This window comes from Anomaloglossus baeobatrachus, chromosome 9 (assembly GCF_048569485.1).
Source record: "Anomaloglossus baeobatrachus isolate aAnoBae1 chromosome 9, aAnoBae1.hap1, whole genome shotgun sequence".
Taxonomy (NCBI): Eukaryota; Metazoa; Chordata; class Amphibia; order Anura; family Aromobatidae; genus Anomaloglossus; species Anomaloglossus baeobatrachus.
In genome coordinates this window covers 28290732-28307310 of record NC_134361.1, presented here as the reverse complement: position 1 = coordinate 28307310, position 16579 = coordinate 28290732, and the positions used below count along the sequence as shown (strand labels likewise).

The window sequence follows — 16579 nt, the reverse complement described above, 5'->3', positions numbered from 1 at the left end:
TTAGGAAATTGGGTGTTGTTCTCTAATTTTGATCTGCAGTGTATATCGAACTGGTTGCAAACCCGTGAAGGTTTATACAGACGCTGCCTATAAGACAAGAGGATTACAAGACATAAATATCTTAAACATGGAGCACAAGGAACATCTGGGATTCTTTTATCGCTGTAATCTTATCTTTCACAGGCGCCCCAGATCTACAATCTAGGGTATTAATTTTTTTTTCCCTTTTGGATGGAAATCACTTCTTTTCAGTATAAACAGTCGTGTGTGTGTACATGAGGAATATCACTATTTCTGGCCGTAATATGACTTGTATCCTGCACGGACACCAGTTTTTTACACTTCTATTTGTTAACTTGCAGTTGACTCTGAGCTGGAGGGGAGAAAAAGCAGCATCAAAACATTATACAGTAAGTAGCAGTCACACATAGTTATTCTGTCCCTACTTTATTAATCCAATTTTTCCCAAAATGACGGCGAAGAACCTTGTTAAATACTCAGCGCACAACGGGGCCTCGTATGGCGCCGGCCTGCAGGTGATTTCTATCAGGACCTGATAGCTCAGAATATCGAGGAGAGCGGCAGGACCTCGTCAGACAAGTATTTTTGTAGGTCGGTCTCTGGATCGTCAAGGTATAAACTGAGAAAACTGGAGACCATTTTCTGGCACCTGAGACAGAGAAACAAAAGTGCACGAGACAATGTGAAGACAAGGAAACATCTACATGTAGATAATGCTGCGGAAAAGTGGTCACAATGACTGCAATGCTCGTCACTTCTGACAGTAACCCATAAATAGTAAGTAAATAGGGAGGATCGAATACTTCGATTATTCGGCTTTTTGAATATTTTTGAATACCTCGCCGCTACTCGACTATTCGATGCGCAATGTAAGTCTATGGGAAGCCCGAATAGTACCGAATAGTTGTTATTTGGGTTTCCCATAGACTTACATTGTGCATCGAATATTCGCGAATAGCGGCGAGGTGTTTGGAAAATATTCGCGAAGCCGAATAATTAAAGTATTCGATCCTCCCAATAAGTAAACATGAAAGCCCCATTATAGTAATTTTTTGCTAAAGGGTACCTCAATAGCAAGGTTTCCCACTGCTTAGATCCCTCGTGATCAGAGAGGTACCCGAGAGCAAGTGCTTATTTTCCCTGCAGTGCCTCCACAGGTGAAGTAAAGCAATACATGGCTCTGATTGAAATCTATGGGCTGTCTATGCACTGCATGGATGTGACGTGTCCTCCAGTTACTCTTTTTACCCGCTTTCCACCCCATCGAGTACTATGGATTGTAAAAAGTCTACCGTCTTCTGCTCAGCTGAATATTTGTTTTCTAACCTCTTTACTTTTCCAGTATGTCTTATTCCAGCCATATTTGTAGAATAACTGTAGCGCAGAGACGCTAACTTACTCACCACCCTGGTCGGGTAGCGTTCTCCCCCGCACTCCCCTGGCTATCCACGTGTGCTGCTGCCTCCTTTCCCTCCCAGGTCCTGTACATGCCGCACAGGGTTCCCAAGAGTGCACCTAAGACGCAGATGTGCACACCGGTTCTCCTCTTATAGGGCCAGCACGCCATTGCCCACTATGTGTTTAAGGCATCCTCCCATTAGGGGAGGTGCCTGCACAACACATTCAGTTAGTCAATATACCAGTCTGCTAGCTAGTTGTCAGGTCCTGTTACCCCTGTGTCAGTCACCTGTATCTGAGTCTGCCTTCCCATTCTTGTCTGCCCCTTCTGTGTCCACCATACCTGTCCATATCCGCCTGTTCAGCCTGCCTCAGTCACCCCGCCTGTACCTGTGTCTATACTTTAATAAGTCACCTGTCCTGGGGGGGTCAGCCACCACAGTCCTGGTCACTGCCTTGGGAGTGGTACCTGGTGTCTTGCCTTGTGGTGGGTGCTTAGTCAAGCCCCTACCACTAAAGGGTAAGCCCGGCGTCCCCCTGTGGTACAGTGGGTCCAATGTCTCTACACCAGCTATGGGGGTCACAATAGCTCAAACTGTAGTTGTTTCGCTAACATGACTTACAGGTATGCAAATTTGTTATTAATGTTCCACTTACTTGTCCATTTTCTCTTTTCTAGCGGCATGGTCGAGGCATTGTATAGCTCGTCCCTGCCGAAACAGCTCTGAAACCTTGGAAGAAAAGAAGGGAATTTTGTTTACTTACCGTAAATTCCTTTTCTTCTAGCTCCAATTGGGAGACCCAGACAATTGGGTGTATAGCTATGCCTCCGGAGGCCACACAAAGTATTACACTAAAAGTGTAAAGCCCCTCCCCTTCAGCCTATACACCCCCCGTACTGCTACGGGCTCATCAGTTTTGGTGCAAAAGCCAGAAGGAGGAAAAAATTATAAACTGGTTTAAAGTAAATTCAATCCGAAGGAATATCGGAGAACTGAAACCATTTAACATGAACAACATGTGTATACAGAAAACAGGGGCGGGTGCTGGGTCTCCCAATTGGAGCTAGAAGAAAAGGAATTTACGGTAAGTAAACAAAATTCCCTTCTTCTTTGTCGCTCCTAATTGGGAGACCCAGACAATTGGGACGTCCAAAAGCAGTCCCTGGGTGGGTAAATAATACCTCATAATAGAGCCGTAACGGCTCCGTCCTACAGGTGGGCAACTGCCGCCTGAAGGACTCGCCTACCTAGGCTGGCATCTGCCGAAGCAGAGGTATGCATCTGATAGTGTTTCGTGAAAGTGTGCAGGCTCGACCAGGTAGTTGCCTGACACATCTGCTGAGCCGTAGCCTGGTGTCGCAAGGCCCAGGACGCTCCCACGGCCCTGGTAGAATGGGCCTTCAGTCCTGAGGGAACCGGAAGCCCCGAGGAACGGTAAGCTTCGAGAATTGGTTCCTTGATCCACCGAGCCAGGGTTGATTTGGAAGCTTGTGTCCCTTTACGCTGGCCAGCGACAAGGACAAAGAGAGCATCGGAGCGGCGCAGGGGCGCCGTACGAGAAATGTAGAGTCTGAGTGCTCTCACCAGATCTAACAAGTGCAAATCCTTTTCACATTGGTGAACTGGATGAGGACAAAACGAGGGTAAGGAGATGTCCTGATTGAGATGAAAAGTGGGCAAGGCAAATGGCCAGGGAGAAAACGCCTGAGCAGAGCACCACGACAGGAATATTTTCCACGTCCTGTGGTAGATCTTGGCGGACGTTGGTTTCCTAGCCTGTCTCATAGTGGCAATGACCTCTTGAGATAATCCTGAAGACGCTAGGATCCAGGACTCAATGGCCACACAGTCAGGTTGAGGGCCGCAGAATTCAGATGGAAAAACGGCCCTTGAGACAGCAAATCTGGTCGGTCTGGCAGTGCCCACGGTTGGCCGACCGTGAGATGCCACAGATCCGGGTACCACGACCTCCTCGGCCAGTCTGGAGCGACGAGGATGGCGCGGCGGCAGTCGGCCCTTATCTTGCGTAACACTCTGGGCAACAGAGCCAGAGGAAGAAACACATAAGGAAGCTGAAACTGCGACCAATCCTGAACTAAGGCGTCTGCCGACAGAGCTCTGTGATCTTGAGATCGAGCCATGAATGTTGGGACCTTGTTGTTGTGCCGTGACGCCATTAGGTCGACGTCCGGCATCCCCCAGCGGCAACAGATCTCCTGAAACATGTCCGGGTGAAGTGACCATTCCCCTGCGTCCATGCCCTGGCGACTGAGAAAGTCTGCTTCCCAGTTTTCTACGCCCGGGATGTGAACTGCGGATATGGTGGATGCTGTGGCTTCCACCCACAGCAGAATCCTCCGGACTTCCTGGAAGGCTTGCCGACTGCGTGTCCCACCTTGGTGGTTGATGTAAGCCACCGCTGTGGAGTTGTCCGACTGAATTCGGATCTGCTTGCCTTCCAGCCACTGCTGGAACGCTTTTAGGGCAAGATACACTGCCCTGATCTCCAGAACATTGATCTGAAGTGAGGACTCTTGCTGAGTCCACGTACCCTGAGCCCTGTGGTGGAGAAAAACTGCTCCCCACCCTGACAGGCTCGCGTCCGTCGTGACCACCGCCCAGGATGGGGGTAGGAAGGATTTCCCTTTCGATAATGAGGTGGGAAGAAGCCACCACCGAAGGGAAGCTTTGGTTGCTTGAGAGAGGGAGACGTTCCTGTCTAGGGACGTCGGCCTCCTGTCCCACTTGCGTAGGATGTCCCATTGAAGGGGACGCAGGTGAAACTGCGCGAAAGGGACTGCTTCCATTGCTGCCACCATCTTCCCCAGGAAGTGCATGAGGTGCGTCAAGGGGTGTGACCGACCTTGAAGGAGAGATTGTACCCCTGTGTGTAGTGAACGCTGTTTGTCCAGCGGAAGCTTCACTATCGCTGGAAGAGTATGAAACTCCATGCCAAGATATGTCAGTGATTGGACCGGTGTCAGATTTGACTTTGGAAAATTGATGATCCACCCGAAACTCTGGAGAATCTCCAGAGTAACGTTGAGGCTGTGTTGGCATGCCTCTTGAGAGGGTGCCTTGACCAGCAGATCGTCTAAGTAAGGTATCACTGAGTGACCCTGAGAGTGGAGGACCGCAACTACTGTAGCCATGACCTTGGTGACAACCCTTGGGGCTGTCGCCAGGCCGAACGGCAGTGCCGCGAACTGAAGGTGTTCGTCTCCTATGGCGAAGCGCAAGAAGCGCTGATGCTCTGGAGCAATTGGTACGTGGAGATAAGCATCCTTGATATCGATCGATGCTAGGAAATCTCCTTGGGACATTGAGGCGATGACGGAGCGGAGGGATTCCTTTCGGAACCGCCTGGTCCTTACGTGTTTGTTGAGCAGTTTTAGGTCCAAAACAGGACGGAAGGACCCGTCCTTCTTTGGAACCACAAACAGGTTGGAGTAGAAACCGTGACCCTGTTGCTGAAGAGGAACCGGGACCACCACTCCTTCTGCCTTCAGAATGCCCACCGCCTGCAGAAGAGCCTCGGCTCGCTCGGGAGGCGGAGATGTTCTGAAGAATCGAGTCGGAGGACGAGAGCTGAACTCTATCCTGTAACCGTGAGACAAAATGTCTCTCACCCAACGGTCTTTTACTTGTGGCAGCCAGGTGTCGCAAAAGCGGGAGAGCCTGCCACCGACCGAGGATGCGGTGTGAGGAGGCCGTAAGTCATGAGGAAGCCGCCTTGGTAGCGGCACCTCCGGCGGTCTTTTTAGGGCGTGATTTAGACCGCCATGCGTCGGCGTTCCTCTGATCCTTCTGAGGCCTTTTGGACGAGGAGAATTGTGACCTGCCCGCACCCCGAAAGGACCGAAACCTCGACTGTCCCCTCCTCTGTTGGGGTGTTTTTGGTTTGGCTTGGGGTAAGGATGTTTCCTTTCCCTTGGATTGTTTGATGATTTCATCCAATCTCTCACCAAACAAACGGTCGCCAGAAAATGGCAATCCAGTTAAGCACTTTTTGGAAGCCGAATCTGCCTTCCATTCCCGCAGCCACAAGGGCCTGCGTATTACCACCGAATTGGCGGCTGCAACCGCCGTACGGGTCGCAGAGTCCAGGACAGCATTAATAGCGTAGGACGCAAATGCCGACGTTTGAGAGGTTATGGACGCCACCTGCGGCGCAGACGTACGTGAGTGCGTCAATTTGCACCTGACCAGCTGAGATAGCTTGGAGTGCCCATACGGCTGCGAATGCTGGAGCAAAAGACGCGCCGATAGCTTCATAGATGGATTTCAGCCAGAGCTCCATCTGTCTGTCAGTGGCATCCTTGAGTGAAGCTCCATCTTCCACTGCAAGTATGGATCTAGCCGCCAGTCTGGAGATTGGAGGATCCACCTTGGGACACTGAGTCCAGCCCTTGACCACGTCAGGGGGAAAAGGGTAACGTGTATCCTTAAGGCGCTTGGAAAAACGCTTATCTGGATAAGCTCGGTGTTTCTGGACTGCCTCTCTGAAGTCAGAGTGGTCCAGAAACATACTCATTGTACGCTTAGGAAACCTGAAACGGAATTTCTCCTGCTGAGAAGCTGACTCCTCCACTGGAGGAGCCGAGGGAGAAAAATCCAACATTTCATTGATGGACGCAATAAGATCATTCACTATGGCGTCCCCATCAGGAGTATCAAGGTTGAGAGCGGCTTCAGGATCAGAATCCTGATCAGCTACCTCCGCTTCATCATACAGAGAGTCCTCTCGCTGAGACCCTGAACATTGTGATGATGTCGAGGGAATTTCATAGCGAGCTCGCTTAGTCGGTCTGGGGCTGCGGTCCGTGTCAGAGACCTCACCCTGGGATCCATGAGACACCCCGGGAAGACATTGCTGTTCCAACTGAGGGGAACCAGGGGACAATGATAACACAGTGCCCCTGGCTTGAGATGCCGGCCTGGACTGCAAGGCTTCTAATATCTTAGCCATAGTCTCAGAAAGTCTTTCAGTAAAAACTGCAAACTCCGTCCCTGTCACCTGGACAGTGTTAACAGGTGGTTCTCCCTGGGCCACCCCTAGCAGAGGCTCCGGCTGAGAAAGTGCCACAGGGGCCGAGCATTGCACACAATGAGGGTCAGTGGAACCTGCCGGCAGTATAGCCGTACATGCTGCACAGGCAGCATAGTAAGTCTGTGCCATGGCACCCTTGCTATTTGTGGACGACATGCTGTTGTCTCCTCTGAGCAATACAGGAGGGTAAATAGCCACAAATCAACAGTGCACCCTACAGTGTAAAGTATAGTCTATAATAATGTAAACTATAAATACACTTCTGCACTAGTGGGGCCAGCACCACAGGTGCTGCTTACCGCCTGCGCAAAGCGTTTGTGTGGGCACCAGAATTCCTGCCTGGGTCTCTTTGAGCTTGTCTCTCCTCTCCAGCGTTAGCAGAGCTGAGAGGAATGGCTGCCAGCGTCCTGGGGAGAGGAGGGAGCCGTGGGCGTGACCCAGAAAAGTGCGGGAACTGGTGCCCCACTGTGCAGAGTGAGGAGGGTGGAGTATGCAAAGCATGCTCCAGCCCTCAGTGCTGCCGACCTGTACAGCGTCCCGCCGTTCCCCTGACTGGCAGGGATGGGGGCGGGAAAAGAATGAGACTAGGCCGCAGAAGCCGGGGACTATAGTTATAAGCGCGGCCGCCGTATAAGCGCGGTCGGCGTGGAAGTCCCCGGCGCACTAACAGTCCCAGCCGCGCCGCAGGCATAACCATGGCAGCGGCGGTCAGCGCGGCAGTCCCCCTACACAAATACACTCAGCGACGCTGAGTGTATAGTGGCACACATGCAGCCAGCGCTGCTGTCCCCGGTGCACTAGCACACCCAGCAATGCTGGAGTGTTGCTGTGTGCAGTCCCCACGGGGACACAGAGTACCTCCAAGTAGCAGGGCCATGTCCCTGAACGATACTCGGCTCCTATCCAGCAGGGTCCTCAGGAGCTGTGGATGGAGCACGGTCTCCTGTGCCTGGAGACCGAAAGGATCCCACTTCACCCAGAGCCCTAATTGAGGGATGGGGAAGGAAAGCAGCATGTGGGCTCCAGCCTGCGTACCCGCAATGGATACCTCAACCTTAACAACACCGCCGACAAAAGTGGGGTGAGAAGGGAGCATGCTGGGGGCCCTGTTATGGGCCCTCTTTTCTTCCATCCGACATAGTCAGCAGCTGCTGCTGACTAAGCTGTGGAGCTTATGCGTGGATGTCTGACCTCCTTCGCACAAAGCATAAAAACTGATGAGCCCGTAGCAGTACGGGGGGTGTATAGGCTGAAGGGGAGGGGCTTTACACTTTTAGTGTAATACTTTGTGTGGCCTCCGGAGGCATAGCTATACACCCAATTGTCTGGGTCTCCCAATTAGGAGCGACAAAGAAAAGTAAAAATGTAATGAAGTTGTGATGACAATTTTTAGGTTGCACTTGAAAAGTTTAAAAGGAATCTGTCAGCAGATTTATACTATGAAATCTGAGAGTAGCATGATGTAGGGGCTGAGACTCTGATTCCAGTGCTGTGTCACTTATTAAGCTGTGTGCTGTTGTTTCAATACAATTAGTGCTTTATCAGAAGGAGATTATCACTACAGGACTAGGTGTCTTGTTGTCATGGGTGTGTCATGGGTGACAGACAGTCATGTGGTTTCTGTCCATAGAAGGTCACAGCATTTGGCTGCACAGAATGCTCACTGAGTTGCTATTGTTCCTGCTGTCAGTAGTCATTGGTATAGGTAGCTTTCCTGCTGGATTTTCATCTCTACCCCTTTGGGACCCAGCAGGAGCTCGCTTTCCACCCAGCTGCTAATCATCAGTATTCCCTTGGTGCTTAAATACTCCCTTCTTCCCTGGACTGGTGCTGGTGATATTATTCAGTTTATTCTAGCTCTGGTTGCAAGCAGGTGGCTTGTACTCCTCTGTGGAATCATTGCTGAAACTTTGCTGAAGTTCTACCTGTGTCATCTGTAAATAAGTAGTTCATGTATTTTCCCCCTCAGGTGTCTTCTATAGTTGTTTAGTGGAGTTGACGAAGAGCTCATCTCATCCGTTCCCTATTTAGGGCCCAGCACTAGGGATACCTAGGGTCAGGTATCTGGCTCGGCGCATAGGTACAGAACCTATCTGGGGTGGTGAGGGACCCCAGACACAGGGTTTCCCTTCTCTTCCCTTTCGCCGTTCACTTGGTACTTCCCCGTTCCTAGTGTGACACTTGTGCCTTAATTTTTTCTTTTGTGTAACCCAACCCTTACCACTGCTTGGCAATTTTTTGCATACATTGACAGAAAGCTGCCAATCAGTGATATGGGCAAGGTTATACAGGGCTCAGCATTCTGAGATCTGCTGCAGAGAAAAATGTTATCAAAATGACAGTACATAGACCAGCAAGTGACACATCACTGGAATCAGGGTCTCAGTCCCTATATGCAGCTCTCGGATTACATTGAAAAAAATCTGCTGAAAGATTCCCTTTAAAATTGGCTAATCTGCCAAGCCCTTTTGAAAACCTTCCAGAAATCAGCAGTTTTGGAATGTTTTTCTATGTCCTGGTACAAGGTGTGGAGGTGCGGAGAGTGGGCGTGAAAGGGAAAGAAACTTGTTAAAGGGCACAGCTCCAAAATTTCTATCAGACCTCTAAACTGACAGTCTCCTGGAACCAACCAGCATAAGGTATATTTTCATTGCAAAGTTTAAAGGGGTTGTCCACTACTATGATACTGATGACCTGACCTCAGGATAAGATCGGATAATTGTGATGTACTGATGAACCACAATGGCACTGCTCCGTTCACTGTGTAGTGGCCGTTCTTAGGTATTGCAGTCCTATTGAAGTAAATAACAGCTGATCGGTGGTGGTCCCAGGGTCAGACCCCCACTGATCTAATAGAGATGACCTGTCCTAAGGATATCTTATTGAAGACACCACCATTCTTGTGCAACCATGAAACCTGTGGCTGGGCTTCATAGGAGATCGTCAGTTTTGCTATACACTGCCATACACTTACAGTTGGGGGTCCTACGATGTGACACCCCCTGATCACACACAGATTGCCCATCCTCAGCACATGCCACCAGTGTACAATGATCTCAGTAATGGCTGTTTTTACATCAACCATTATGACTATCGGGTTTCCCCAAAAATAAATCCTAGTAGGAACTGTCAGCCTTTTTGTAGTACGCTTAAAATATAAGCCCTACCGCAAAAATAAGCCCTAGGTGCGGTTCAATAGTAAAGGGTCCAGGCAGCTAAAAAAGTTAAAGAATACAGCAGGACAGATCACTAATTAAAGCAGACATCACCAAAAGAAAGAAGACACCCCCAGAAGAGAGAAGACAGCTGCAAAAGAAAGCAGACAGTCCCCCCCCTCCCCCACCAAAAAAAAAAATCTCACTAACCAGACCCCAGAGAACTACAGCTGGCAGTGCCGACAGTGGATGGGCTCTCCCACAAAGATCTGCGTCGCTGTCGGGTCCCTGGCCGTTTCGCTCGCACAGATCGGGTCCAGTATCCATCCACTCTCAGTCACATACATACATACACACACACACACTCTGCTCAAGGGGGAGCAACTGCTATGGAACGCGGGGGAACCTGACAGCTATGCAGATCTGTGTGTGAGAGCCCATTCACTTGCCAACTGTCATGATCCAGGACCGGTATTCCCCGATCCAGAGTTTCCCAGACCCAGCCTGGTCATGTCATGGGTTAACTCCCATCAGCCTTGTTCCGGTTTCAGGAGACACTATATCTGGGCACTGCACCTGCATTCCTGTGCTGGTTATAGTTTTGCTCTGTAGCCTGACTGTTTCTGGTGAGATTTCCTGTTTGATCTGACTCCTTGTTACCCTGACCTGTACCCTCCCCCATTTGTCTGTCTGTTCCAGTCCGTGACTTCCATCTCCTGTCTTTTGTTTACCCATTTTGGTTCATCCTCCCTCCCGTGTTTGTGTCTCCTAACCCTCCGGTCTTGTCTTCTGTTCCCTGTGACATGTGTGTTCCCCTCTGCATACTTGATCTCCCAGCATCCAACCTCGGTTCTGTTTTCTGACCTGATCTTGATCCTCCCTCTGCACTGACTTGACTTCCCGGCTAGACCCTGACTGCTTGACTACTCTATTGTCCCCTGGTGGTTCACCTGTGAACTGTCTGCTGCAGTACTCTGCTGTACTTCAGCCTCCCTTCCGTTACAGTGTTACTTTGACTCTCTTTCACTACTCTGCTGCCACCTAGTGGGGAATACGCCGTACTACTTCTCACCAGCCCTTTGTACAGCATGACACCAACTCTACATGTCCGGGGTCTGGCAAGTGCAATTCTCCTGGGGGGGTTATCTTATTTTCGGGGAAACACGATAGTTAGTATTTTACCTCCACTCCTCGTCTGATGATTTCTTCTGGCATCCCGGCCATGGAAGCCACCCTGGCTGCCTGACTCACTTCGGAAACGCCATCTTTGAGCTGGAAGAAAAACACGAGCTCCTCGCCGTCCAGACACCACTCAAACGTCTGCACAGAATAGAGGGAGATTTATCAAAATTGGTGCAAAGCAAAAGAACAGGTGATGCCCGTTGAAACATTTCACATTTCTCCCATACAAAACAATGACATTCGGGGATAAATAAATAGGGGGGGTAACGTGCCTTAGAGCTTCCACCACCTTAATCGGCAGGATTACTGTTTTTTATTTGCTGCAATTCCCAAAAATAATGCAATAAAAACTCATCACAATGATGTATGTCCCCCAAATGATGCGCTGAGCCCTTGGCCACACCTAGGCTGCACCAAGTCCCTCTCATTGGCATATGTGGTGAAATCTACACTACACATAGGGTTTTTTTTTATAAGGGCCAAGTCCCTTATAGGATCATATAAGTAGTTGGATGTGAGTTTTGGGGGTGACAGAATCCCTTTAAAGTGCCTTCCTTTTGTAGCTACAGACATCAAGTGAAGGCTAATGGCTTGAGCAGCCACCTCTTGACAAAATGCGTCAGGTGTCTCCTAGGTTCAACATGGTGGGCTGTACAATTTCCCCACCAAACGTTTTGCCTATGTGTGACGCCCTGGCCTATCAGGTCGTCACAGGGTATTGTGCAATCTGCCCTTCTGTGCAATATCCACCTCCTCCTTGGTTACGGGTCCCCAACTTTTGGTGTTGCCAAAATCAGCTAATTGAAATCCTAGGAACACTCTGCACCACACCCACCAGACACACCAGTGGACGGCCTGAGTGGAATAGGGTCGCCCACTTGGGGGGTTGGTAAGGGGAGGTCAGGAGTAGGCCAGTGTAGTGTTGGAAGTGAAGGAGAGAGGAGCTCAGGAGCCGGGCTCCTTGGAAGTAACTAGGTGGCAGACGGTGGTCTAGGCCTAGTAGGAGCTGGACCCCCGGTCGCAGGGGATCGTGACAAGGGGCACGGTATTGTCGTGGAGGACTGCCGGCGGCCTTGTACCATCACCGGGCTGGGACAAGGGCACGACAGGAGGAAGTAGCTTCAGGCAACCTGACAATTCACCCGACGAGAACGGAGCCTTCAAGATCCACTCTCCAGCCGCTCCAAAATCGGGGTACTAGCGCAACAAGGGGGATAGGACTTTCCACTAAAACGGTCCAGGAAATCCCAAGCGTGAACCCTGAGAGCAAGCTCCCACAGTTAGCCACACTGGGGAGCGGGACCCGACTAGTTTCAAGCTACCGGGGCCAACTAAGAAGCAGACTAAGTGCCAGGGAAAAAGGTCACAGATCATCAGGCAACACGAGTAGGAACGGGACCCAAATGTGCTCCCCTCAGCGTCAGCGGTGTCTAGAACTTTGGTTTACTAAGTTGTCGTTGTCAGCTTTATGGACTGAGTGAGTACGCAAGTGACCCTTACCTTACAACGGCACATCCCCACCACTATCACCAAGTCCCGGGGCATTACTCCTACCCATGGAGGGGTTAAACACCTAGCTGCCCACTCCATCACCACCGGGTACTCCCCAGCTGCAGCGGTGGTACTCCATCTTACCACACACCACGGGTGGCGTCACAAACTGTAGATACACCATCCCCTGTAAATATCCCCTTCATTTGAGTGGCCGCGCGACCCCCGAGTCCGGACGCCCCTCGAGCCACCGCGGATCTGGATCCAAGCAGCTCGGCTGCTGACGTGGGGGCGGCACACATGGACCTCTACCTACCTATTGTTATTTGCAGTATTCATATGTGTAAGGGTGTTCTCACCTGATAATGCACTATGGGACTTTCTGGGAGAATTTTCAGCTGTATCAAACTGTGAAAATTAGTAGAAAGTAAAATATGGGGGCAGGACGAGCCCTGCTGTATCCAGTGTCTGAGAATGGCAGCTAATAGGGAAAGCCCATCCACCTAGAAAAAACACACACATAGTAGAAGATATGGATAAATACACACCTGTGCGAAAACATCAGTGACGCTTCTTACCGTATTGGTCCCTTTTCCAAATTCATCTATTAGAATCAGTGAGTTCGCAGTCGCGTTGTTCACCGCTCTGGCCACCTACACAAAAGGAAAAAGTAGATTTTGGGTACTCACCATGAAATCTCTTTCTAGGACCCTTCATTGGGGGACACAGGAGACCATGGGTGTATGCTTGTGTAGTGCCCCAGGGGGCAGGCGGTTAACCTACTTGTCGCTGGTCTGTCGACTGTCGCTGTCACAGGTGGCCTAGCCCAGCTCCGTTGCCCCGAGGCGTACAGAGATGGCAGGGCAGAGATGTTGGGGGTAGTAGTGAGGTGAATGTCGTGACGCTACCTGTGGTATGCGGCCAGGGAATGGGCCGCAGCTGCTGTCGCTGTTCTCCAGGGCGGTTGGTAGTAACAGCTATGAGTGGTATCACTTCCCACAAGTGGAGCGAGCCCTGGGGAGAATGATGAGGGGAGCAGTAATGGCGGGCGCCAAGGCGAGGAGCGTCAGTACCGGTAATAAAGAGTCAGAGTCTTTGGCTGTGGTTCCAGGTTGTTTACTCACTTTTGTGCTGTGCCGCTCACCCAGGTAATACCGGTCACTTGCTATGATGGGCTCAGTTGAACCAGAATCCCTTTAGAGATCAGTCCGCTTTGGTGTTCAGTGGGTTCCCTCCTTATAACGCCTGTCAGTGGATCCCCTGGCTTGAAGCTACTTGGGGACCCGGGATTTCACGAGTAGGACTCTTGTCCCTATATGCAGGTGCCGCGGTAGGGGGTCTGGCTTGATTTGAGGCCCCGGATCCTCTCTGGCACTGTGCTGTCGGGCGCTGTGTGGCCAGGGAAGCTTGAAACTTTCCCCGTCCAGGCAGATTCTGGAAAACCAACGTGAAGTATGATCTTCCCTAGAGTCCTGCAGATGCACTCTCCCCACGGCAACCGCGTGAACTCTTCCTCCTTCCCACCGGAGCACCCATGAGACACGTCTGCTCCTTTCCTCTCCTGCTGGAGAACTCTATAGACTGCCCTCCTGACCCCCCCTGCCGGCTGCTCCTCATCCCTCCCAGGTCCTAACCTAGTGGGACTGGGTCCCCTGTATGAGGGCATCCTGAAAATGCCTCTCTGTCGGCGACCCCTTTATTACCCGACCCTAGCCCAGTCCCCAGTGGGAACAGGACAACCTGGTGTGTATGTGGGTGTGTAATGTGGTGAAACCGGGACTGACCTCCTCAGGATCCGGGTTTAGCATTACACCTAAAATCAGATGCAATTCTCTGTGGCGACTGTAACCTCAGGGGCGCCACACTTGTTGCCTCCTGGTGACAGCAAGCATATACCCATGGTCTCCTATGTCCCAAAATGAAGCGATAAAGAAAGTACATGATGATCTAATGTTATCAAAATTATATTAGATAAAAGGGCACGGCTGTCATTACAGTTATTTCTTATTGTGCCAATACATCTAAAATAAAAAATAAATCAACGTGTCTTGTTTGGGAAAAAAAAGAGAATTGTGTTTACTTACCGTAAATTCTTTTTCTTATAGTTCCGTAATGGGAGACCCAGACCATGGGTGTATAGCTTCTGCCTCCGGAGGACACACAAAGTACTACACTAAAAAGTGTAGCTCCTCCCTCCGAGCATATACACCACCTGGATAACCAAATATAGCCAGTTTAGTGCAAAAGCTGAAGGAGAACAGCCACCCACAAGTAGAGATAGAGCAAGAACCGGAACAACCGGAGCCTCTGTCTACAACAACAGCCGGTGAAAACACACGGAACAAGAAAACTGCCAACAGGCAACAGGGAGGGTGCTGGGTCTCCCATTACGGAACTATAAGAAAAAGAATTTACGGTAAGTAAACAAAATTCTCTTTTTCTTCATCGTTCCTATGGGAGACCCAGACCATGGGACGTCTCAAAGCAGTCCATGGGTGGGAATAAACAGAAAACTGAGAAGTAGGCGAAACCTAACTTCACAAATGGGCGACAGCCGCCTGAAGGATGCGTCTGCCCAAGCTCGCATCTGCCGAAGCATGCGCATGCACTTGGTAGTGCTTTGAAAAGGTATGCAGACTAGCCCAAGTGGCAGCCTGACCGACCTGCTGAGCCGTAGCCTGGTGCCTGAGAAACCAAGAGGCACCGACAGCTCTGGTCGAGTGTGCCTTGATCCCTGGCGGGGGAGGCACTTGAGTACACTGGTAGGCATCGGAAATGGCCGACCTAATCCAACGAGCTAGGGTCGGCTTAGAAACCGAGAGGCCCTCACGCCGACCTGTGGTCAGCACAAAAAGAGGTGCGCCGCCTAACAACAGCGGTGCGAAACACATAGATCCGGAGCGCCCGCACCAGATCCAGAGTATGCAACGCTTTTTCAAAGCGATGAACAGGAGCCGGACAAAAGGAAGGCAGGGAATGTCCTGGTTAAGGTGGAAAGGAGAAACCACCTTAGGGAGAAAGTCCCGAGTCGGACGGAGAACCACCTTGTCTTGATGAAAAACAAAAAAAGGTGACTCCGAAGAGAGCGCAGTCAAATCAGAGACTTTCCTGAGGGAAGTTATGGCCACTAGAAAGACCACTTTCTGTGAAAGACGAGACAAAGAAACCTCCCTAAGAGGCTCAAAGGGGGGTTTCTGGAAAGCCGTGAGGACCAGATTAAGGTCCCAGGGATCCAAGGGCCGCCGGTAAGGCGGAATGCTGTGAGATGCGCCCTGCATGAAGGAGCGCACCTGAGCCAGCCGAGCGATACGCCGCTGGCACAACACTGACAGAGCCGAGACCTGTCCCTTGAGGGATAGTCCTAGCTGCAGACGGACTGCAGAAAGGACAGAAGGGTCGGCAAGGAAAAAGAAGGCCAAGAAGCATGGCCGGAGAGCGACACCAGGACAGGAAAATTCTCCAGGTCCTGTGATAGATTTTGGCCAAGGAATACTTCCGAGCCCGAGTCATAGTGGAGATGACTTCAGGAGAGATACCAGAAGTCGTCAAGATCCAGGATTCAAGAGCCACGCCGTCAATCTGAGAGCCGCAGAATTCAGGCGGAAAAACGGACCTTGTGAGAGAAGGTCTGAACGGTCCGGGAGATGCCACGGCACCTCTACGGACAGATGGAGCAGGTCTGGGTACCAAGCTCACCTGGGCCAGTCTGGAGCAATGAGAATGACCCGACGCCCTCCATTCTGAGCTTGCGCAGGACTCTGAGCAAGAGGTAGAGGGGGAAACACGTAAGACAGACGAAACTGGGACCAATCTTGAACCAGCGCGTCCGCTGCAAAGGCCTGAGGATCGTGGGAGCGAAGATCCACTTCCGGAGTGCCCCCCTTGTGGCAGAGTGACCGAAACACTGCCGGATGCAGAGCCCACTCGCCGCTGTCCACGGTTTGACGGCTGAGATAATCTGCCTCCCAGTTTTCCACGCCTGGGATGTGGACTGCAGATATGTTGGACTTGGAGTCCTCCGTCCACTGAAGGATGCGTTGAACCTCCAACATTGCCAGGCGGCCGAGTGTCCCGCCCTGGCAGTTGATGTAGGCAACCGCTGTCGCGTTGTCTGACCGGACTCAAATGTGCTTGCCCGCCAACAGGTGGTGAAAGGCTAAGAGAGCTAGAAGCACAGCTCTGATTTCCAGCACATTGATCGAGAGGGCTGATTCGGACGGGGTCCAAGTGCCCTGCACTCTGTGGTGGAGATATACTGCTCCCCAGCCGGATAGACTGGC

At 51.1% G+C, this 16579-nt stretch overlaps 1 protein-coding gene across 2 annotated transcripts in view; it reads right to left on the bottom strand.

Moving 5' to 3' along the window:
- Nucleotides 1-449: 449 nt before the first annotated feature.
- The window catches only part of MSH5 (mutS homolog 5), a 72711-nt gene continuing 56581 nt past the window's right edge, over nt 450-16579 (bottom strand). For both annotated transcript variants that reach the window (XM_075323455.1, XM_075323456.1), the window contains exons 21-25: nt 12878-12952; nt 12659-12802; nt 10809-10946; nt 2077-2150; nt 450-670 (exon numbers count right to left, since the gene is read on the bottom strand). In XM_075323455.1, coding sequence (XP_075179570.1) covers nt 562-670; nt 2077-2150; nt 10809-10946; nt 12659-12802; nt 12878-12952 — 540 coding nt within the window. In that variant the 3' untranslated portion in view covers nt 450-561. The remainder of the gene's footprint in view (nt 671-2076; nt 2151-10808; nt 10947-12658; nt 12803-12877; nt 12953-16579) is intronic.